This window comes from Aegilops tauschii, chromosome 1, assembly GCF_002575655.3.
Source record: "Aegilops tauschii subsp. strangulata cultivar AL8/78 chromosome 1, Aet v6.0, whole genome shotgun sequence".
Lineage (NCBI taxonomy): Eukaryota > Viridiplantae > Streptophyta > Magnoliopsida > Poales > Poaceae > Aegilops > Aegilops tauschii.
The window spans coordinates 184,824,670-184,847,858 of NC_053035.3; the positions used below are offsets into that span (position 1 = coordinate 184,824,670).

Consider the following 23,189-nt stretch of genomic DNA (forward strand, 5'->3'; position numbering starts at 1 on the left):
GCCGGCGCTTAAGCAAATCGGGTGCGGGGCTGGGCCTTGGGCCATATGGCCGACTGGGGCGGTGGCTGTGTGTGCGGGTGTTTTTTTCATTTACAGAAAACACTTAAGGCCAAAATCAAAACCAAATAAATTCCTAAAAATAACCAAAAAAATCCTAAAATCCTTACTGAATATATAGAGCATACTGGATATTAATTTAAGCACACAATTTTTTTAAAATATTTTCCTAATGGAATTAATGCACTTTTGGCAAATAAAATAAATACCAAATAAACTCCAAAAACTCTAAGTAATATTCGAATGAATTTTCCAGCTCCTTTATGTTTGAGGAAGTCATTTTATCCCCTCTCCTTTATTTTTCTTGAGTGGAAAATAATATTTGAATATTTCGAAAACTCCAAAATGCAATAAAATATGATATTCATTGAATGATTCTAACCTATAAGGATGCTAGCCGACCCTCCTCCACGGAGCTCCCCCGGATTGGCGCATTCATGACCGTCGGATCATCTTTGACTTTATTTTTGATCGTTCGATCGTTTGATTACTGGTAAATTTTTGTCACCACACAGTTATTTTTCTTGGCCTATGACTGGTGGGCTCTTCCCACGCATGGATTGGCTGGGTGAGCCATCCCGTGTCCGCTAGAGATTTGCCAACCACTCTGTGCCCGCCGCGCGCTTGACCGGCACTCGCGCAGAACCCCCGCGCCCCGCGCCCCCTCCACTCTCTCCTCCCAGCTCCCTCATCTCCAACCCTAAACCTTTCCCCCCACCACTGCAGCCGCCTCCCCGAGCTCCTCGCCCCTTCCACTCCCTCCGCGCCGCCTCTTCCCATCTCCTGACAAGGCAGCTCCCAAGCAGAGATCCCGCGGGGCCGAGGCATGAAGGTGCGGAGGCAAGCTTCTCCGGCGGCGGGGGCGACCGGCGGCGCTCGATTCGATCAGAGAATATGAGAGGGAGGGAGAGAAGGAAGGAGAGGAGGGAGAAAGAGAGAGGAAAGAGGAGAGGGAGGTGCAGGGGCGGACGGGAGAGGGTCACCAGAAGGAGCGCCCCGGCTCGTCGTCGTTCACACCGCCCTGGAGAAAGAGGATAGGGAGGTGCGGCAGTGGATGGGAGAGGGCCATTGGAAGGAGCGTGGCCGGCGTCGTTCGCACCACGCTGGAGCAGAGATACCTATGTACAGCCCTCATGCCCGCAGGTTCCTCCTCCTTCCTTCCTGCTGCTCCTCTCTTTGGATTAGTGAAGTTGTACTGCATGTTGGGTCAGTGTCATGCATGCTGTTGCTGGGCAGCACTCTACACAAGTCAACCATCCAATTCAATCTCTGTTAGCACTAGGAGAAGAGCATCTGCAAAAGGAGAAGAGTCCCTATAATCTACATTAGTCGATTTGAGGGTATGTTGAATGTGATATTTAATAAAGATGGTAATTCTTGCTGTTCAGAGTACACAAGTGGTTGCCCCTGAGGTCTCCTCCTTGTCCGGATTGTTCATTAAGGTAAGATTTTGGTTGTCTCAATTTGTCGCTTCAGTTCCACATAACCATTAATTGTTGCGTGTAAATGCTCATATTCCGTTAAGTTCATGTGTATACATCAACTGGGTTGAAGTGTGTGTTGTGAATTTCCTGAAGGAGATCACTTGAGATATTATATGCATTTTGTGGATTGTTGTTGCTATTATTTCAGTTTGTGGATAGAGGATGTGATTCCAGCAAGACAGAGACAACGGCAATGACAAGTGAGATTTCTGTTAAGGAGTATCAGTAGATGTTCACATGATCGCTGGAAGCATATAATGGTATCCACAATGATGGTTGCTTTCTTATCGACATAGAATTAATTTATAATTATTGATAGTGTACCTTTGTGATCGTAGCTGCAATCCATCTCAATGTGTAGTTTCTGAACGTCCATGTCCATCGCCAGCTTAACAGCCTGTCAGAGCAACTCAGCCACTTCAGGGCTACAAACCTGATCGAACACATGACACACATCTCCTCTGAAAGCTCCATCTTGATCTCTAAACACTACACCACCACCAGCAGTGAAATGAACCTTGATTTTAACTGTTCCAGTTTGTCTCTGGCTCTACTCTATTTGGATCCAAATAGAGTAAGAAGGAAAAGGAAATGTATTGCGAGCCAGCAGAGCAAGATTTTGTTTGGCAAGGGCATTAACTGTAGGTAAGCGGATGCAGCGAGCCAGTGACCAGAGAGTCTCGTGATCAGACTGTGGGTGGTTACTGTTGCAATATTCATATCTCCCCTGTTTTGGGTATAGTCCAGTAGCTGAAAGTTTGTTTATAGTCAAATTTAATTGACTAACTGGAGAGTTCATATATCAGCATGAAAATAAGCAAATACAAATGAAAATTCTTGAATGCATTTATCTTCGTTCAGTGTGTGCCCCATAGTTAATGCATGTTCTTACATTAGAAAGAAAATGGATAACCATTCTCAAATGCTGACACTTCTTATAACTTCTCTTTTCATAAGAACATGTGCAACTTTTTACTTCGTGAGCATGTAGTACAGTGCCAAAGATTTGGGATGTTGCATATACACAGATTATATTGCATGACTTTTTGAGAATAAAGGGCACAATGTTTCTTTGTTCCCTAATTTCCCTCCTACTTTTTCTTCAGTTTCCTCAATACACTTTCAACTACTAATTATTTCAGTTTATTCTGGACATGCAATTTGATGCAACATAGTTCTCATGATACCAGTGATCTTCAATAGACAAAGGAATTTGTGCAGAATGCAGAAAATAAATAAGCCAATCTTTTACCCCTATACATAGATAATATTTAATGATGTGTTTAGTAAGGCCTTCCTTTGGTGGTTATTTTTTTATTGTGATGCTTGAAACAATTTTTTAAACTGATAATGATCTGGAATAAAACAGACCAATGATATTCTAACCTACGAGGAGGCTGGGCACGTCTTCTAACCTGCAGCAGACTGTACAGGCAGCGGGAGCGCCGGTCCCGCTGCCGGTCCAGACCATGGGCGCAGCTTGGTCGAGCTACAACGAGTGCATCTGATTCCAAAACATCTGATTCTCAGGCAATGAGGTGTCAGTGTAGGCCCAATCTTTTTGTTTGTTGCTTTGAAGAGTGCTGTCATGTTGTGGAAAGGCAACATGTGCTTGATATGTGGAGTTGGTGTTGAGCCTGGCGGTAGTAGACAGGGAAGGCGCCCATCTCACTTGATCTTGAGAGTTGATTCATATCTTCTTTTCTTGAAAGTGCGAAGACATTTCTTAGATTGCTTCTTGTTTTTTTGATATGTTTTGTTCTGCTGATAAGTGGCAAGAAAGAAAAGACCTGCTTGAATTATAGAAAGTGTTGTAAGAAAATTATGTGAATGGAATATGAACTGCATATATACGTATGATGCAACTTTCTTGCATCCGGAGATTGGATTACAAATTCCTCATGTTTGTGTACACACATTTCCCAAAAGTATTACGTGCTGCACATATTCTTATTTCTTTTGATTAATTTAGAGCAAGGTAGGTGTGAAGGCTGCCGATTCAAGTCTCAACTCGAGCAAAACTTGATTTCTTGATTGTTTTGTCGATGTAGCATCTGAGACTGACTGACTTCTCTACCCAGTTCTGCTCTGTAATTTCAGAATATATGTTGTCATGTGTTTGTCATGTGCTTGCTTCTGCTTTCGGTGTTTGCTTTTCTATCTAATGTTTTCTTCTTGCTTTTGGAATAGCTGCATATGTTTCCAAGTACCAAATGTTTTCTTCTTGGTTTTCGAAGAAACCTTCTGACCTTATTATACATGCAGGTTGATGAAACTGAGGTTATCGGCGTTCTCCTGCAAACTGAATTAATTCCTCTGTGCAGGCGTACCATGGAGATGGGCAGTGAGCTATCAGAAAACGTATGTAGCTAACCATCTCAATCGTCATCTAAATATTATCACGATCTTCCTTTTTTGTTTAGCCTAGCAAAGGTCAAATTGTTTCTTCTTTTCAAAAAGTAAATTTTGTTATCTGAAGTTCGTTTGGAACTCTATATTATGAATTTACTAACTATCAGTTCACATGTTCTTGATTATCTATAGCCTACTCTGCCACGCAGTGATCCGGCCAATTTTTTCCTCAGGTTGTCGTTTGCTCATTGCTGTCCTGGCTGCGCTTCTTCCTTCTGGTAATGCACTGCTCCTTAGCTTCTTTCTTTGCATTTCTTATGAGTCAGCATTTATTTGTAACTGTATAATCTTGACTGCACTTTTCTGAAAGTATGTTGGGCTCCTGCTCTTGGGAGATTAAGTTGTTGTGGTTTTGCTTGGTCCAGTGCCATGAAGGGAGTTCATGTGCTAAAAAACCCAATCTTTGTGAAACTAGCATGCTCAGTTTCCTGCTAGAATATTTTAGTTTGATTGATTAATAGCGTCTCTATGATATTAAATACTCCCTCCGTTCCAAAATAGATGACTCAACTTTGTACTAACTTTAGTACAAAGTTAGTATAAAGTTGGGTCATCTATTTTGGAACGGAGGGAGTACATGCTAGGGACACGCTTCTTTAGTGTGAACTTCTGTTTTTTGTGCAGGAAGTCTGCCCTTCTCTGATCTAACCATTATCTAAATAATCGCTGCAGGTTGCAGCAGCAGAAATAGAAGAAATGTACAGCCTGTTTCCCTCACCTGCCGCATCTTCCACTGACAATAACTCTACACAACAGCCTGTTGAGGTTGATTCTTCGAATAAAAAACAGAGATCCTTTACTTAATGAATGCCCACTGAAAATACACTACTTAAATAGATCAATGGCGAGGTGTATTTAGAAACATACTTTGGAAAGACCTTGCGTGTGACACTGCCAGGTTTCCTACTTGAATAAGCCATGGGGTTTTCATGTGAGCTTCTTTGAAAATTCTTGACTTAAGCAGATTTGAATATAATTTTTAGAACTTAAATAAGGTACACATGTATCAGTTTCTGCATAGGAAATTGTTCAACATTGTTGTTCTTGTGAAGTGTTTGTGTTTTCTGAAATTAGTGTTCCCTTAGCCCAACTTCACAAGTACGCACTGGTATAGACGCTTATGATGCTTAAGTAGTACTCCAGGTTGAACTGATCGTGTGCTCTGTTGTACCTCCATATTAAGATAACAGAAGCCATGCTGAAATTTGAAGCTTATGTCAGTTCTTATGTGAGAATGCTATTGCATGTTGAATGACATGTCAGTAGAAATGTATATATGAGATGGTAGTTTATATAATGATTTATCATCTTGGTTGATTGGAATATATCTTGAGGTTACTAATAGTATTCACAAATAAAAAATGGGACTGTGGGTACCAATGGTTGCCATTTGCTTATCTTGACGTTTTTTCATCGGATGATCGAGTAGCTCTGATTCAGAATATTGGTTCTTAATGGCAGTATTTGCTCTTGATAGGTTTTGAAGGATTAGTGGACCAGAATATTGTTCTGGAAGTTATCGATGTTGGGCATTATATGATTCTACCAGCGGATTATTTGGCTCCTGATCTTATCCGTTGCATTGCAACAGAATGTGGGGTTGATATCGATGAGGCAAGTTGTCCAGATCATTCTTACTCATGTTTATTCAATACCATCGCTTGCATTTTTTTCGATCTCAACTACCTCTATTTGATTGGTCCTAGTACCCGGAAGCAATGATTATTGATCACATTAATTACGACTCCACTTTGGTTGAAGGTGATCACACCTTGATTGCTGGCGATGATCTGATTCAGTCAGGTGTGATATTAGGGTCCAAAAAGATTGATGTTAGTACAACTCTTAAAAGTTTATCTGATCCTTTCAAGCACTCGGTCCCTTCGGGAAGGTGGTACTTATATATACATACATTCAACTTAATCAAGTTCTAAAACTGCTCCTCTTGACCTGTTTCAGCTTTGTGGGCGAGAGCATGCATCATGATGTCACGTTGGTGTTTGCCTACAAGGAAGGAGTTGTTGAGCCGACTTTCCTGTACTTCGGTCATGAGCTGGAAGTGGTCAAGTGTTAATTTTTTGCTCTGGTCTATGGTTGTAATGTTGGTGTCGTATTTTTAAACAAAAGCTTATGTTTTTTTGCTCAAACACAAAGTCACTGAAAAACGCAGATGTTTTCAATGTGAACATGATTCCAAATGGGTCTCTGTGAACATGGTAGCAAGTATTTTGCGCTATCAAATTAAAATGTGTATATACATCTCATTGTAGACAACAATCCACCATGTTTTCTATTAAACGGGAATAAACCATGGATTTTTTTATCACGCACATGGATTTAGCGTGCCTCTGCGCCATTTGGCGCAACGGGTCCACTAGTTCTTAACATCCAACTCCTTCCGTGCACTCCCGGAACTTCCAAACCCCGAAATTTCCATCCTTACCCCAGAACTTGTGGGCTAAGCAAAGAGTTGACACCAAAATTTCCCCATTACTTCTGGCAACCCCTGAGACTTTCGGAGCCCAGAACTTCCGCCCCTAACCCCGGAACTTCCGGCATAACCAGAAACATTGCATGAAACTTCAGCATCGCCCCGTTCACCATTTTTGCCATAACCAATTCATCTAGACTTTGATTTTCGTGTACTTTAGCTCGTTTTGTAGCTATTGACACCCCCATACTATAAAATTAGTTCCATCACAATTTTACTTCATCAATTTTTTTATGTTCTATATTTGCCTCGACCCTCCACCATATCTTCCGCACCACCACCCAAAACTTCCGCAACCTAACCCATTTTGGTTCCCTTTGCATTTGTGCTTGCTTGAGTTGTGATTTGAGTCTCCTAAGATGTTTTGGCTACTTAGAGACGGTTACTTCATCATCAACCACCGGGCGACTTGTATCGATCCATCGACTACACCAACCACTGACGTTCATCATCAACAGCGATAATCCATCCTTTAAGACCACCTTCAATGAGAAGCAAGGCTGGCTTACCCCCGACTTCGTGAAAGGTTAAGTGTGGTGAAGGTATTCATTCCTTCACAAACTTTTCCTTCCTTGCTATTACACCTTGATAACCCCACCATCTTTGTGAATACCTTCATACCTATTGAGACTAGCATTCTGAGTATTGTCGGGCTTCACGAAAACTTGAGCACCATAGTGATACGTTTTCATAGTGTTGCATAATTTGATATATCATATAGTGCAATTGCTTGCTCCCGTGCATATCTTGTGATACTTGTCTCATGTATTTGGTTGAGGCCCAATAAGCATAGCGGAAAGGAAGAAAAGATAAAAAAACTTCTAAGCAAGAGAAAGAAATCAAAGCTTATAAGGAAAAAGTGGAGCATGAAAAGCGATACTTGTGCATGAGGATACATGTAATAGGAAACGTTTTGCTTGCGTATGTAGGATTGGTGCCAAGTGGTGAATCGTGCCCAAATGTGCAATAAAGCTAGTGTCTCTCCTTGTGTTTGTGCAACACAAGCTTAATCTTCGTTAGGCAATCTTGTATTGCTCGTCCCTATAGTTGCACAAGCCCCCCCCCCCCCCCCCCCGTATTATCCCATCACGTGTGTTTGTTTATTGCCTTCCACTATATTTGTGATCACTTGCTTTGCACTTTCAGTCCTTTGGATTGATCTCAACTTTTACAATATCTTGGACTTCAATTTGGTTGATATTTTGTGCCACTAATCCCATCGAACTCCATACATAGCCTTGTTATCAGTTTGTAGGTGTGCATTAGGAACACTTGTCAACACCATATTTTCTCTATTGGTACACATTGGACGAACTTCAATCCTTGTCATCCCCGAAGCCAAGAAGGTAACTTGATATTGTTCTTTCCCTTTAGCCACTTACTACTTGCACTAGTGCCATGATGTATAGGGACGACACATCTCCTTCGGTCAACAACAACGACGAGTTTGATGCCATGAACAACTACTTCAACGCCAAGACGGACGCTCAAATGGAGGAGGTCAAAGCCCTCATAAACATCGGAAGAGGTCTTCTTCATCTTGGAGAAGATGCTCAAGGGCACATGCTTCCGAGCTACCATCTCCGATAAGGTCACATCGCCATTGACACCATCACTGACATGAAGAAATAACGACACCAACATCAAGGCGTCCGCCCATGAGCAAGCATGAAGGTCAAGAGCTCGACACTAGCAACCGCTCTATGAATTCACCATCTACCTTAGTGTCTTTGCCAAGCGACTTCAAGGCATCTTCGCCTTTGGATGTGCGGCATCTTTGACCATGAGAACCTAAAGAATATGCTCAACAGAAGCTCCCCAAGCTCAAGTCCGCGCCTTCCATGAGCTACTACGACCTCGACACCGACCATGAGATTCCTTTCTATGGAACTCAAGACCCTGAAGAGTACCTCGAGTGGGAGAGTAACATGGACACCTACCTCAAGTTACTTCAAGTCCCCTCCAAACATCAAGTTAAGTGCGCCACAAGAAACTTCCACGACTATGTGTTGACATGGTGGCTTCACACACCTTCGAAGAGCTTCGACATGAGTTGGCTCAAGACGAAGAAAACTATGCGGCGAGAGCTTGTGTGTTCCACCTACACGGAACATCTTCTTCGCCAAGTGTAGAACACCATACAAGGATCCAAGTCCCTCTACGAGTACTTCATGGAGATGAAGAAATCCTTGCAAAGAGCCAGTGTGGACGACCCCATTTGAATGAAGTGCCACTTCACCACGGGATTGAACTACGACATTGCCAAGAATATCTTCCTCAACAACTATGTGTCTCTCGATGACCTCTACATTGGTGCTCTCAAGGCAGAGCAAGAGCTTAAGAAGGCCAAGACTACTCCACCCGATGTACACTTCGCGACGACCAAGCTCCAAGACGACGAGCATGAGGATAGTACCGCCAAGATGTCCAAGCTCGACGAGCTCCAAGAAGATACCCCAAGTTCGACTTCACCTCCATCCCACTTTGTGGCGTCGAAAATGCCGAGTCTACCATGACTTCTTTTGAAGACGACACGACGATAACTATGACTACGGAGCCACTCAAGGACCAAGATTTGGAGGAGAGCGATAAGGCGATAAGCAAGAATGATGCTTCCATCTTTGGAGGCAAGAGTGAGATGACCGAACATGGAATTTTCCCTTCATTCATGGAGGTGAGTGATGATGTGCCATCTTTGGCCTTCATCCACGGCGATGGTGACGAGATAGTTGAGCATGGGATTTCCCCTTCAACCACATCATCGTACGGTAATGAGTTAAGAGACTGGTACATCCATGTAGAGAGTGAGAGTGAGTTCACCACTAGCCCCATATATGATGAGATGCCCCAATTCCCATGCGAGGAGAGCCGCCACCACATGAGTTCTATGAGTGACTCCACCATATGTGAGTTTGAGTTCATCCACCTCGAGGGAGTGAGTGAGCCACCACATAGAGAAAGTTAGCTAGTTGGTAGGTCATGTGAGGTCATTTTCAACTCTAACAACTGAACCTCTACCTCTATTGTGTCTTCTCATTTGGTGCAAGGTCCCATATATGATGACGCACCGATCCTCGACGACTTATTCCCTCCTTTGAACAAGAAGATGTCCATGATGGACTATGATGCACCCCCACATGGTTCCATCACGATGAAGATGGCCACAAGTTGGTCCTTACCACCTCACCTACACCACATGAGTGGAATGACAAAGGTAACATAGGTGATGGTGATGAGCTTGTCCCACTAGTGGGCATGGATTGCTTGCATGATATTGATGCTCCTATTGCTTTGTCACATGTTACTATGCCTTCTAAATGCTTTCATTTGCCCGCCGATGATGATTATGCGATGACTAGTAGCTGTGATGCCATGTTGCATAGGACATCTTGTGCTAATACCACATGTCATATCATGTTTGCAACTCCACAATCATTGTCATATGCTATGAATGAGGTTTCTCATATCCAATCTTTGAGCTCATTGCGTAGTGACTATGCCATGCCCATTAAATTAAATCTCATTTGTAAATTTGGCATAGATGAAAAGCCCATAGTTATTGGTATTTGTTTTTCTTGTGGTGGTATTGATATGCTCCCTTTGCATCATTCCCATCATATGCCATGCCATGACCACCATGCTTTGGACGTGCATAGTTTTGAATGTTGTTCGATTTCTCCATATTATGCTTCCGCTATTGCACTTGAGGAGACCTCCATAGTATGGTCATACATATTAGGAGATTTTTATCCTTCCCATCCACTGCATGGTCCCAATAATTATGTGCACAATATGCTCCCATGAATAAAAATGCTATTGATGTGCCATATACTTGCATGCTCAATTTGTGTCCCCATTGTGTTATACATAACAAATATTCTTTCATGATGGATGACATGTTATAATACCATACATCCAATTTCTTTGAGTATTGGATATTGATACCTCCTTTTAGTGTATCATGCACCTATTTTCCTAGAGGTCACCCTGGGTTATCGAACCCATGAGAGGAAGATTCCCTTGAAGCGATGGTCTCTAGCAAGCTTTTGTCAAAGGATCAATTCCGGCTTTTGACCGGATCAATCAAGCAAATAGCGATTCAAACACTTATAATAAAAGGAGGTATGGGTATGAGGTCTTAATGCTTACAACTATGTATTTGTGTTGGGAACAAATATGATCTTAATTTGTGCGCTGGAAGTCACCCATCGACATATGCTTGTTACGAACCGAAGTGGGGGATGTGTCCAAATAACTTCTTGACCAACATGAGTCTTGCATCAAGAATCAGTTGTCCTACCACAGGCCCTATTCATTGCTCGGGGTTGCCTTGATAATTAAGATAACGAAATCAGACAAGAGCTTTGGGCGTTTAATGACTACACCTCATGAATCCCCAAGGATTGGATCTGTGTTATCGTACTGAACCTTACTGTCAATGGTGCTCTGTATAACATTTCATGTTCTCCTTGCTCCTAGCCTCATTGGTGCTCAATCTCCATGATCATGGTACCTACAGGGATGAAGATCGCGGACAAGACAAGAGACATCTACGAAACAATTTATTTCACACATACATGATGTTAATCCAAAGTCCTCCCATTGATCCCCACAATAAATACAGAGGGTAGCAAGGCCTATGCATCAACTCATACCTTACCGAACTACTCACACATGGAGATCGGATTGCAAGAAGAAAACATCTTGAAGATTGCTTGATTGCAAATATGCCTTACAATGGATGCCTTGTGCGATGAACGATTACAAATATGAACTAGAGGAAGAAAACTATGGTGGTGATGGTGGATACGGAGATGGAAATGGCGGTAGCTAGGGTTTGCGGAGAGGGATTAAGATGGTTCTGTTCTGGCTTCGTTCGATGCTCTTCTGTAGACATTTTGATGGGGTCCCCTTTATAAAAGTTATTCAGGTGGACAATCTGCCTCGAAATCCATGCTGTACGACTGCCCATACGAGCACTCTCAGTCATATGGAACATCGTCTTTCGTGCTATTTCTTCTGGCACACCTCCTATTTATTCCTTCTTTCTTTATTTCCATTCAATTCCATATTCCCACGTGATTTCTTCCCTTTTTAGCCCATTTCCTGTGGAAACACATCAAAGATAGGATTTGCGGAATTATTTGCATTCATTAGTCATTAGTAGCAATATCGGAGCAAATATCTCTATTTAAATGAAATATCTCAGTTTAAACTAGGGTGAATGAGTGTAAAAATTATCACTCATCAACTCCACCAAGCTTAAACTTGATCATCCTCGAGCAACATACAAAGAAATCTGAATCATAAGGAACTCGGTTGTTTAAACCGAAATAACGAGAAGGTTTTGGTTCACTTACGATCGGTACGCCTAGATAGCCTTTCTTAATATCATTATTGGTACGCGAGTGGACCTCGTCGAAAACATCGACAAAACAATTTTTTAGTCCTATACAATTAAACAATATTGATCCTACAGTAGTGACAACATCATACTCTAAAAACATCAATGAATCCAAGCCAAACAAAAATTTGGATAAAAAATATGCATTTCCTAGACATGGAAATTGATGCGACCGTGTGTTCTGTCACTACCGGTGTTATTATTATTTCACCTTATCCTAAGGATGGATATGCACCATATATACAAAGCTACTTGCCTATCATCTACGGAGATGCAGAACAATACTTTGCCTCAATTACTATGAGCCAGATTGCTAATTTGCGTTGTACTGATGAGAGCGAAATTATGCATGGCAAGGAACGAGTTAGCCACATGTTACCAAGTTATGTATGCATGCAACCAATAACGTGTAGAACTAGGACTGAGCAAACAAAAGATTCTGCATGCAACATTGATGCGCCAGAGATAAGCAAGGTCACGTGCATGCATGGGAAATTAGTCCATTACGTAGCTACAATCCAGGAAAGAGTCCTAACCAAATACAAGTTCCATCAGGTGCGGCCACCCGATCAGGAATTGTACTCGTGGACGTACATGAAGATTAAAGATTTGCTTTCCTTGAAAGGAACCGGGTGGGGTCCACCTGCAGATTACTCGAGAAGCCTCACCACCAACCAAACAAGTCATCATTATTTTTGTTTCCTTCGATTAAATCAAGTCGGTTGTTATCTTTTGGTAGGACAAGTTTGTTTTTCCTTTGAATTAGAGGTCTGCCTAGCGTGTTGGTCAAACCATGGTAGGGTCGGCTATACTAGTATAAATAGCCAGAGTATGGTCATTGTAAAGACATGTAATATTTTATGAATAGAAACGATGTGTTTTTAGGGTAAATACCCGTATCGAGTTTTGGGGAAAGCTGTCTAAAAATCCCTAAGTTTTGGAGGAAGCTTTAGAAAACCTCTATGTTGCGATTTCTCTTCGTGGAAATTGTTTTGTGTGCGAGTACCGTCATCGAGATTGGTTTTATCGTGCTGAGCCATAAGGTTCAAAACCTCTACTTCGTGTACATCGCGTGCGCGGGCGAGAGGTTGCTGCTATTGAAGGTGGAGTGTCGTGAAAGATCGGGCCGCAACAACAGATAGGATCTCACCATCGAGGTTTCGGTCTACATCAGGTGGTATCAGAGCATCTGGTTGTTCGCGACACTATGGAGAAGATGGTGACACTGATACGCGTCGGTGCTATACAAACGGTTTTTAACCCCTTTTCGCGGCGGCATTTGGAACCGTCGCCTAGTGAGTGACGGCGATAGGGGGGTCCTTCCCACATGACCCAAAAACCGTCGGGGATATGTGATACGTCTCCGTCATATCTACTTTTCCAAACACTTTTGCCCTTGTTTTGGACTCTAACTTGCATGATTTGAATGGAACTAACCCGGACTGACGCTGTTTTCAGCAGACTTTCCATGGTGTTATTTATGTGCAGAAACAAAAGTTCTCGGAATGACCTGAAACTCCACGGAACATCTTTTCAGAAAATATCAAAAATACTGGAAGAAAAATCCACGTCTGGGGGCCCACACCCTGTCCACGAGGGTGGGGGGAGCGCCCCCTACCTCGTGGGCCCCCTGACGCTCCACCGACCTCAACTCCAACTCCATATATTCACTTTCGGGGAGAAAAAAATCAGAGAGAAGGATTCATCGCGTTTTACGATACGGAGCCGCCGCCAAGCCCTAAAACCTCTCGGGAGGGCTGATCTGGAGTCCGTTTGGGGCTCCGGAGAGGGGAATCCGTCGCCATCGTCATCATCAACCATCCTCCATCACCAATTTCATGATGCTCACCGCCGTGGTGAGTAATTCCATCGTAGGCTTGCTGGACGGTGATGGGTTGGATGAGATTTATCATGTAATCGAGTTAGTTTTGTTAGGGTTTGATCCCTAGTATCCACTATGTTCTGAGATTGATGTTGCTATGACTTTGCTATGCTTAATGCTTGTCACTAGGGCTCGAGTGCCATGATTTCAGATCTGAACCTATTATGTTTTCATGAATATATGTGAGTTCTTGATCCTATCTTGCAAGTCTATAGTCACCTACTATGTGTTATGATCCGGCAACCCCGAAGTGACAATAATCGGGACCACTCCCGGTGATGACCATAGTTTGAGGAGTCCATGTATTCACTATATGTTAATGCTTTGGTCCGGTACTCTATTAAAAGGAGGCCTTAATATCCCTTAGTTTCCATTAGGACCCCGCTGCCACGGGAGGGTAGGACAAAAGATGTCATGCAAGTTCTTTTCCATAAGCACGTATGACTATATTTGGAATACATGCCTACATTACATTGATGAATTGGAGCTAGTTCTGTGTCACCCTATGTTATGACTGTTACATGATGAACCGCATCCGGCATAATTCTCCATCACCGATCCAATGCCTACGAGCTTTTCACATATTGTTCTTCGCTTATTTACTTTTCCGTTGTTACTGTTACAATCACTACAAAACACCAAAAATATTACTTTTGCTACCGTTACTTTTGTTATCGTTACCACTACTATCATATTACTTTGCTACTAAATACTTTGCTGCAGATACTAAGTTATCCAGGTGTGGTTGAATTGACAACTCAACTGCTAATACTTGAGAATATTCTTTGGCTCCCCTTGTGTCGAATCAATAAATTTGGGTTGAATACTCTACCCTCGAAAACTGTTGCGATCCCCTATACTTGTGGGTTATCAAGACTATTTTCTGGCGCCGTTGTCGGGGAGCATAGCTCTATTCTTTGAGTCACTTGGGATTTATATCTGCTGGTCACTATGAAGAACTTGAAAGATGAGAAAACAAAAATCTATCCCTCAACTACGAGGGGAGGTAAGGAATTGCCATCTAGCTCTGCACTTGATTCACCTTCTGTTTTGAGTAAGCTTGCGACACCTAAACCTGCTTCTGCTATTCGTTCTGATATGTCGCATGTTATTGATGATGCCACTTCTGCTATGCATGATACTTATGATGAAACTACTTCTATGCTTGATACTACTGTGCCACTTGGTGAATTTCTTGATGAACAACTTGCTAGGGTTAGAGAGAATGAAATTATTGAAATTGATAATATTGATGAAAGTGATGATGAAGACTCTCCCCCTAATAACTATGAATCGCCTGTTGTTCCTGAGGGTTATGTTTTTGAAAAAGAAGTTGCTTTAGCTATTTTAGCTTGCAAAGATAGATACGAGCTCAAGAGGTTATTTGCTAAATGGAAGCAGCAATCTCTTAATGCTAAAATGAAACCTGACCCTGCTTTTGCTACTTCACCTATCTGTGTTACTGATAAGGATTATGAATTCTCTGTTGATCCTGATGTAATTACTTTGGTTGAATCTGATCCTTTTCATGGCTATGAATCTGAAACTGTTGTGGCACATCTTACTAAATTAAATGATATAGCCACCCTGTTCACTAATGATGAGAATCTCGCTACCTTTATATCCTTAAAATATTTCCATTCTCATTAAAGGGAGATGCTAAGATATGGTTTAATTCTCTTGATCCTGGTTGTGTGCGTAGTCCCCAGGATATGATTTATTACTTCTCTGCTAAATATTTCCCCGCTCATAAGAAACAAGCTGCTTTAAGGGAAATATATAATTTTGTGCAAATTGAAGAAGAGAGTCTCCCACAAGCTTGGGGGAGGCTTCTCAAGTTACTTAATGCTTTGCCTGATCATCCTCTCAAGAAAAATGAAATACTTGATATCTTTTATAATGGACTAACCGATGCTTCCAGAGATTACCTGGATAGTTGTGCTGGTTCTGTTTTCAGGGAAAGAACACCGGATGAAGCTGAAATTCTATTGAATAATATGTTGACAAATGAAAATAATTGGACACTTCCTGAGCCAGCTCCTGAGCCAATTCCTAAACCAACTCCGAAGAAGAGAGGTGTTCTATTTCTCAGTCCTGAAGATATGCAAGAGGCAAAGAAATCTATGAAAGAAAAAGGCATTAAAGCTGAAGATGTTAAGAATTTACCTCCTATTGAAGAAATACATGGTCTTAATTTACCGCCTGTTGAAGAAACATATGATCCTAATCCATTACCTATTGAAGAAACTCATGGTCTTGATAACCCGACACAGGTAGTAAAGGTAAATTCTCTCTATAGATTTGATGAAGGTGATATTCCTCACTATAAGTCTGCTAGACAATGCTTAGAAGAGTTTGATAATTTTATTGTCAAACAAGAAAACTTCAATGCTTATTTTGGTAGACAATTGAAATACAATTCTGATACGCTTGAACACTTGATTAACTACATGGCTAATGTTAAAGGTGAACTTAAACTTATTAGTAAACATGCTTCTATGGTTACCACTCAAGTAGAACAAGTACTTAAAGCTGAAAATGATTTGCTCAATGAATTGAATAGTAAGAATAATGATTATGCTGTTAGAGTGGCTACTAGAACTGGTAAGATGACTCAGGAACCTTTGTATCCTGAAGGACACCCTAAGAGAATTGAGCAAGATTCTCAGAGAAATAATATTGATGCACCTAGTCCTTCTAAAAAGAAGAAAAAGAAAAATGATAGGACTTTGCATGCTTCTAGTGAACCTATTGCTGAACCACCCGAGAATCCAAATGATATCTCTATTTCTGATGCTGAAACACAATCTGGTAATGAACATGAACCTAGTGAAAATGTTAATGATGATGCTCAACCTAGTAATGATAATGATATAGAAATTGAACATGCTGTTGATCTTGATAACCCACAACAAAGAATCAACGTTATGATAAGAGAGACTTTGTTGCTAGGAAAGACGGTAAAGAAAGAGAACCATGGGTTCAGAAACCCATGCCTTTTCCTCCCAAACCATCCAAGAAAAAGGATGGTGAGGATTTTGGCTTTGCTGAAATGATTAGACCTATCTTCTTGCGTATGCGTTTGACTGATATGCTCAAAATGAATCCTTATGCTAAGTATATGAAAGATATTGTTACTAATAAAAGAAAGATACCGGAAGCTAAAATTTCCACCATGCTTGCTAATTATACTTTTAAGGGTGGAATACCAAAGGAACTTGGAGATCCAGGAGTACCCACTATACCATGCTCCATTAAAAGAAACCATGTTAAAACTGCTTTATGTGATCTTGGAGCCGGTGTTAGTGTTATGCCTCTCTCTTTATATCGTAGACTTGATTTGAATAAGTTGACACCTACTGAAATATCTTTGCAAATGGCTGATAAATCAACTGCTATACCTGTCGTTATTTGTTAGGATGTGCCTGTTGTAGTTGCAAACGTTACTATTTTAACGGACTTTGTTATTCTTGATATTCCCGAGGACGATAGTATGTCTATTATTCTTGGAAGACCCTTTTTGAATACTGCAGGGGCTGTTATTGATTGCAACAAAGGCAATGTCACTTTTCATGTTAATGGTAATGAGCATACGGTACACTTTCCGAGGAAACAACCTCAAGTTCATAGTATCAACTCTATTGGAAAAATTCCATCGATTATATTTGGAGGTTTTGAATTTCCTCTTCCTACTGTCAACAAGAAATATGATATTCATATTATTGGGGATGTGCATATCCCCGTTGAGGTAACATAGTGTTATTCGAAATTTCTCCGGTTCCATGTTATTCGGAATGAGTTTGTTAACAAGACCTGATCAACCTTGTCAGTGGATTCCTTTTGATGAGCATGAGATGGATGAAACTAGAAGGCACAACCTTCTGTACCCTCTTTCTACTTTCTGTTATTTAGTTGAAATAAAGTAAACATAGTATTTTTCTGTCTGTTTTCTGATTTATCCGTGCAATATAAAAATACCCCAAAAATAAAAGTTCTCCAAATGCCCTGAAAATGGAATATGATTTTTTCTGAAATATTTGAGAATATCTGGCACTGAGAACACAGCAGGAGGGGCAAGCACCTGGCCACGAGGGTGGAGGGCGCCCCCTGCCTCGTGGGCCCACGGTGGCCCCCCTCCACTTATTCCTGCACCCACACCCTTCTTCTTCCTCCCAAAAAAATCACCATCCAGCTCAAGCACGAGTTCTAGCTCATTTTGCTGCGATTTTCGATCTCCTTGCTCAAAGCACCTCTCACAAAACTGCTTGGGGAGATTGTTCCTTGGTATGTGACTCCTCCATTGGTCCAATTAGTTTTTGTTCTAGTGCTTTATTCATTGCAAATTTGTGCTTCCTAGGTGACCATGTTCTTGAGCTTGCATGTCAAATTTATATGGTTCCAAGTAGTTCTAATGCTTGATATAGGCTCTAGTCACTTGTAGGAGTAGTTGCTATCAATTTTGTTGAGCTTGGTTCACTTTTATTTGAAGTTACTAAAAATTTCAGAAATTTTTCAGAGGAAGAAATATGCTTAGGAAAATGTACCAAGGTGGTTCTTCAAGGAAGCAAGGACCCAGGCTTGCAATGCGTGATGCTGACGATGTGCCACCAAGGGACGCTCCAGTGAGGCCTTGTGAATGGCCTTCAGAAAACTTTATGGATCGAGCGGGAATCAAGGAAGAATTTAACGCATATTTGCGTAACGCTGATCTTGTGAGCTTTGAGGCAGAAAAATGCCGCCAGTACCACTATCTCACTAGTTCCTTTGTGAGGAGGCAAAAGGAAGATATGTTATTACTAGAGAGGAGGCAGATGAGTACGAGAGGAGGGCGGAGGCAGCTCGCCGCCACGCTGCAGCCCAGGAGGCAATAATTGCCGCATCTCAGTACGACCCCGGCTACAACTACGGATATCCGCGAGGCCACCCGTGGCAATAAACCAACTTAGGCCAAAAGCCTAAGCTTGGGGGAGTACGTATTTCCCACCGACATTACATTCATGTTCACACACACTCATTGGTAGATGTCGGTGCTCATACTCTTTCACTGTAATATCCATGCTAGTTTATTTTCTTTTTCCTGCTTTCTTCTTGGTGTTTGTTAAACCTTAAGAAAAACCAAAAAAATAGTGTAGCTTCTAGCTAGTTTACTTTTCTTGCTGTAGTAGTAATAATTAAAAAGAAAAACCCAAAAAGATTTCCCGTTCTTCTTTTGCTTGTTGGGAGCTTTCCCGTGTAAATAGTTTTATTTCTTTTCTTTTCTTTGGGGGCCGATAGGAGAAGACCATAATTAAATTGTTGAAGTGGCTCTTATATGCATTATTGTTGATTTAACCAAGAGCCCATATTGCCTTGTCTTCTCCTGTTTATTGAATGCTCGCAGATTCCGGCTTAGTCCAATGCACATGCACTCTTATTATTATTCACTTCGTTCGGTCGCGCAAGTGAAAGGCAATTATGACGATATATGATGGACTGACTGAGATGAGAAAAGCTGGTATGAACCCGACCTCTCTTGTTTTTGTAAATATGATTAGTTCATCGTTCCTGATTCAGCCTATTATGAATAAACATGTTTGCAATGACAATTAGAGATCATAGTTGCTTGTGCCATGCTTGATTAACTATGAGTTATAATGGTTTACCTTGCGTGCCAAAATGCTATTAAAATGGTTGTGATGTGGTATAGTGGGGTGGTATCCTCCTTTGAATGATTTAAGTGACTCGACTTGGCACATGTTCACACATGTAGTTGAAACAAATCAACATAGCCTTCACGATATTTATGTTCATGGTGGATTATATCCTACTCATGCTTGCACTTAATGTTTATTAATTTTAATGCATGTTCATGACTGTTGTCGCTCTCTAGTTGGTCGCTTCCCAGTCTTTTGCTAGCCTTCACTTGTACTAAGCGGGAATACTGCTTGTGCATCCAATCCCTTAAACCCCAAAGTTATTCCATATGAGTCCACTATACCTTCCTATATGCGGTATCTACCTGCCGTTCCAAGTAAATTTGTATGTGCCAAACTCCAAACCTTCAAATGAAATTCTGTTTTGTATGCTCAAATAGCTCATGTATCAACTAGGGCTGTCCGTATCTTCCATGCTAGGCGGGTTATTCTCAAGAGGAGTGGACTCCGCTCCTCACTCACGAGAAAATGGCTGGTCACCGGGATGCTCAGTCCCATGCTTTATGCAAACTAAATCAAAATAATTGCAAACAAAACTCCCCCGGGGCTGTTGCTAGTTGGAGGCACTCGTTGTTTCGAGCAAGCCATGGATTGATGCTTGTTGGTGGAGGGGGGGGGGGTATAAACTTTACCATTCTGTTTGGGAACCGCCTATAATGTGTGTAGCATGGAAGATATCGCCGTCTCTTGGTTGTTATGCTGACAATGAAAGTATGCCGCTCAAAATATTATTTATCTCTATTTCAAAATCGAGCTCTGGCACCTCTACAAATCCCTGCTTCCCTCTACGAAGGGCCTATCTATTTACTTTTATGTTGAGTCATCACCCTCTTATTAAAAAGCACTAGCTGGAGAGCGCAGCTGCCATTTGCATCCATTACTATTAATTTATATTGGGTATGACTATGATTGGATCTCTTTCACTATGAATTACAATGTCTAGTCAGTCCTTGATCTTTAAAGGTGCTCTGCATTTATGTTTTGCGGTCTCAGAAAGGGCTAGCGAGATACCATCCTGTTATATCATATTATGATTGTTTTGAGAAAGTGTTGTCATCCGAGATTTATTATTATTGCTCGCTAGTTGATTATGCCATTGATATGAGTAAACATGAGACCTAAGAGTTATTGTGAATATGGTTAGTCATAATCTTTGCTGAAAACTTGAATGCTGGCTTTACATATTTACAACAACAAGAGCAAACAGAGTTTGTAAAAGTTTTTCTTTATCACTTTCAGTTTATCAACTGAGTTGCTTGAGGACAAGCGAAGGTTTAAGCTTGGGGGAGTTGATACGTCTCCGTCGTATCTACTTTTCCAAACACTTTTGCCCTTGTTTTGGACTCTAACTTGCATGATTTGAACGGAACTAACCCGGACTGACGCTGTTTTCAGCAGACTTTCCATGGTGTTATTTATGTGCAGAAACAAAAGTTCTCGGAATGACCTGAAACTCCACGGAACATCTTTTCGGAAAATATCAAAAATACTGGAAGAAAAATCCATGTCAGGGGGCCCACACCCTGTCCACGAGGGTGGGGGGCGCGCCCCCTACCTCGTGGGCCCCCTGACGCTCCACCGACCTCAACTCCAACTCCGTATATTCACTTTCGGGGAGAAAAAAATCAGAGAGAAGGATTCATCGCGTTTTACGATACAAAGCCGCCGCCAAGCCCTAAAACCTCTCGGGAGGGCTGATCTGGAGTCCGTTCGGGGCTCTGGAGAGGGGAATCCGTCGCCATCATCATCATCAACCATCCTCCATCACCAATTTCATGATGCTCACCGCCGTGCGTGAGTAATTCCATCATAGGCTTGCTGGACGGTGATGGGTTGGATGAGATTTATCATGTAATCGAGTTAGTTTTGTTAGGGTTTGATCCCTAGTATCCACTATGTTCTGAGATTGATGTTGCTATGACTTTGCTATGCTTAATGCTTGTCACTAGGGCCCGAGTGCCATGATTTCAGATCTGAACCTATTATGTTTTCATGAATATATGTGAGTTCTTGATCCTATCTTGCAAGTCTATAGTCACCTACTATGTGTTATGATCCGGCAACCCCGAAGTGACAATAATCGGGACCACTCCCGGTGATGACCATATTTTGAGGAGTCCATGTATTCACTATGTGTTAATGCTTTGGTCCGGTACTCTATTAAAAGGAGGCCTTAATATCCCTTAGTTTCCATTAGGACCCCGCTGCCACGGGAGGGTAGGACAAAAGATGTCATGCAAGTTCTTTTCCATAAGCACGTATGACTATATTCGGAATACATGCCTACATTACATTGATGAATTGGAGCTAGTTCTGTGTCACCCTATGTTATGACTGTTACATGATGAACCGCATCCGGCATAATTCTCCATCACCGATCCAATGCCTACGAGCTTTTCACATATTGTTCTTCGCTTATTTACTTTTCCGTTGTTACTGTTACAATCACTACAAAACACCAAAAATATTACTTTTGCTACCGTTACTTTTGTTACGGTTACCACTACTATCATGTTACTTTGCTACTAAATACTTTGCTGCAGATACTAAGTTATCCAGGTGTGGTTGAATTGACAACTCAACTGCTAATACTTGAGAATATTCTTTGGCTCCCCTTGTGTCGAATCAATAAATTTGGGTTGAATACTCTACCCTCGAAAACTGTTGCGATCCCCTATACTTGTGGGTTATCAATATGCCCTCCTGGCACACACGCTTAGCAAAATGAGTTCGTGTGCGACCGGCGAGCGCTCAAATACGGAAATACGTACAGTAGAGCTAAAAAAATACAATTATACATGCAAAATTGTTTCCGGTCGCAAGTACATCCCACACAGTTAGTCCCCGCTAAATGTTCCCGTTCGTTTGTACATCCCACACAGTCTCTCCAAGGAAAACGTTTCCGTTCACAGGTACATCACACACAATTTTCCCCGTTAAATCGGTTGTGACAGCATTGCCATTGCACACGGTATTAACAACTTTATCATTTGCGTTATTGAATGCATCACACACGGTGCATAGAAGAAACTGTGTGGCAAAGGTTGTCCATCACACATTATGCGGTAAACGTTTGCGCAAGGTGGCGCAAATAGTTTTCAAGAGAAGGTCGTGTGTGATTGTTCATTGATCCAACACGGTTCATTCCTAGAAACTGTGTGCGTTGCCTGAGGTCAACGCCCACGATATTTTCTGAATAATCGTTTGCAATAGCAAAACCCAATTGGCAGGCTAATTTTCCATTAGTAGGCTATTTGCCCTATTATTAATAATCCATTTATTAATCTAATTGACATTCACATTAAGCACATAATATATTTCATTTCCATATTAAGGAAGCAGGATTTCATAATTGAAATAGATCTGAGTACAACATGATATAACTTCAGCACTCAGCTACCCCATTACACAACTGCACCAGCACCAAGTTTCACTTGCAACATGTAGAACCTTTCGAAATTAGCATCATAGACGGTATATAGACATATGCATCTCATCTGGAAAACTGCTGAAGCAGAAGGCGAATATTGAGCCTTCATTCATCTTGAAGGTCTTTGCAACTTTAGGCTAGTGCCTGTGGATGATTGACCGTCCGTCCTTCGTCCTCTTCTGATAGAGGCGAGGGTGTCCCAATCTTTCGATGAGATGATAACTATCAATTTGGTGGATTCGACTTTGACGATCCGACTACAAACATGCACGACGTTGTGCCCTAGCAATCCCTAAACCAATCTCCCGAGGTTATTGACGATGCTGGAAGCACGAT

At 41.6% G+C, this 23,189-nt stretch overlaps 1 protein-coding gene across 15 annotated transcripts; it reads left to right on the plus strand.

Moving 5' to 3' along the window:
• The first annotated feature begins 632 nt into the window (after positions 1–632).
• On the plus strand, positions 633–6,151 carry LOC109734053 (uncharacterized). Of its 15 annotated transcripts, XR_012204949.1 has the most exons (10): positions 676–1,200; positions 1,446–1,499; positions 1,690–1,801; positions 2,911–3,079; positions 3,807–3,902; positions 4,086–4,171; positions 4,626–4,718; positions 5,431–5,567; positions 5,660–5,756; positions 5,913–6,151. XR_012204949.1 is itself a non-coding variant. In XM_073510445.1 (9 exons), the coding sequence occupies exons 4-7, from the start codon at positions 3,738–3,740 to the stop codon at positions 5,443–5,445; spliced, it is 318 nt and encodes a 105-aa protein (XP_073366546.1). In that variant the 5' UTR covers positions 684–1,200; positions 1,446–1,499; positions 1,690–1,741; positions 2,911–3,737; the 3' UTR covers positions 5,446–5,567; positions 5,660–5,756; positions 5,913–6,151. The 15 variants fall into 15 exon arrangements, 8 of the variants coding, with proteins under 8 accessions (XP_073366544.1, XP_073366541.1, XP_073366542.1 ...); XR_012204953.1 differs by lacking the exon at positions 2,911–3,079 and having other exon boundaries at positions 655–1,200; positions 1,690–1,741; XR_012204947.1 differs by lacking the exon at positions 2,911–3,079 and having other exon boundaries at positions 5,660–5,785.
• Positions 6,152–23,189: the final 17,038 nt, after the last annotated feature.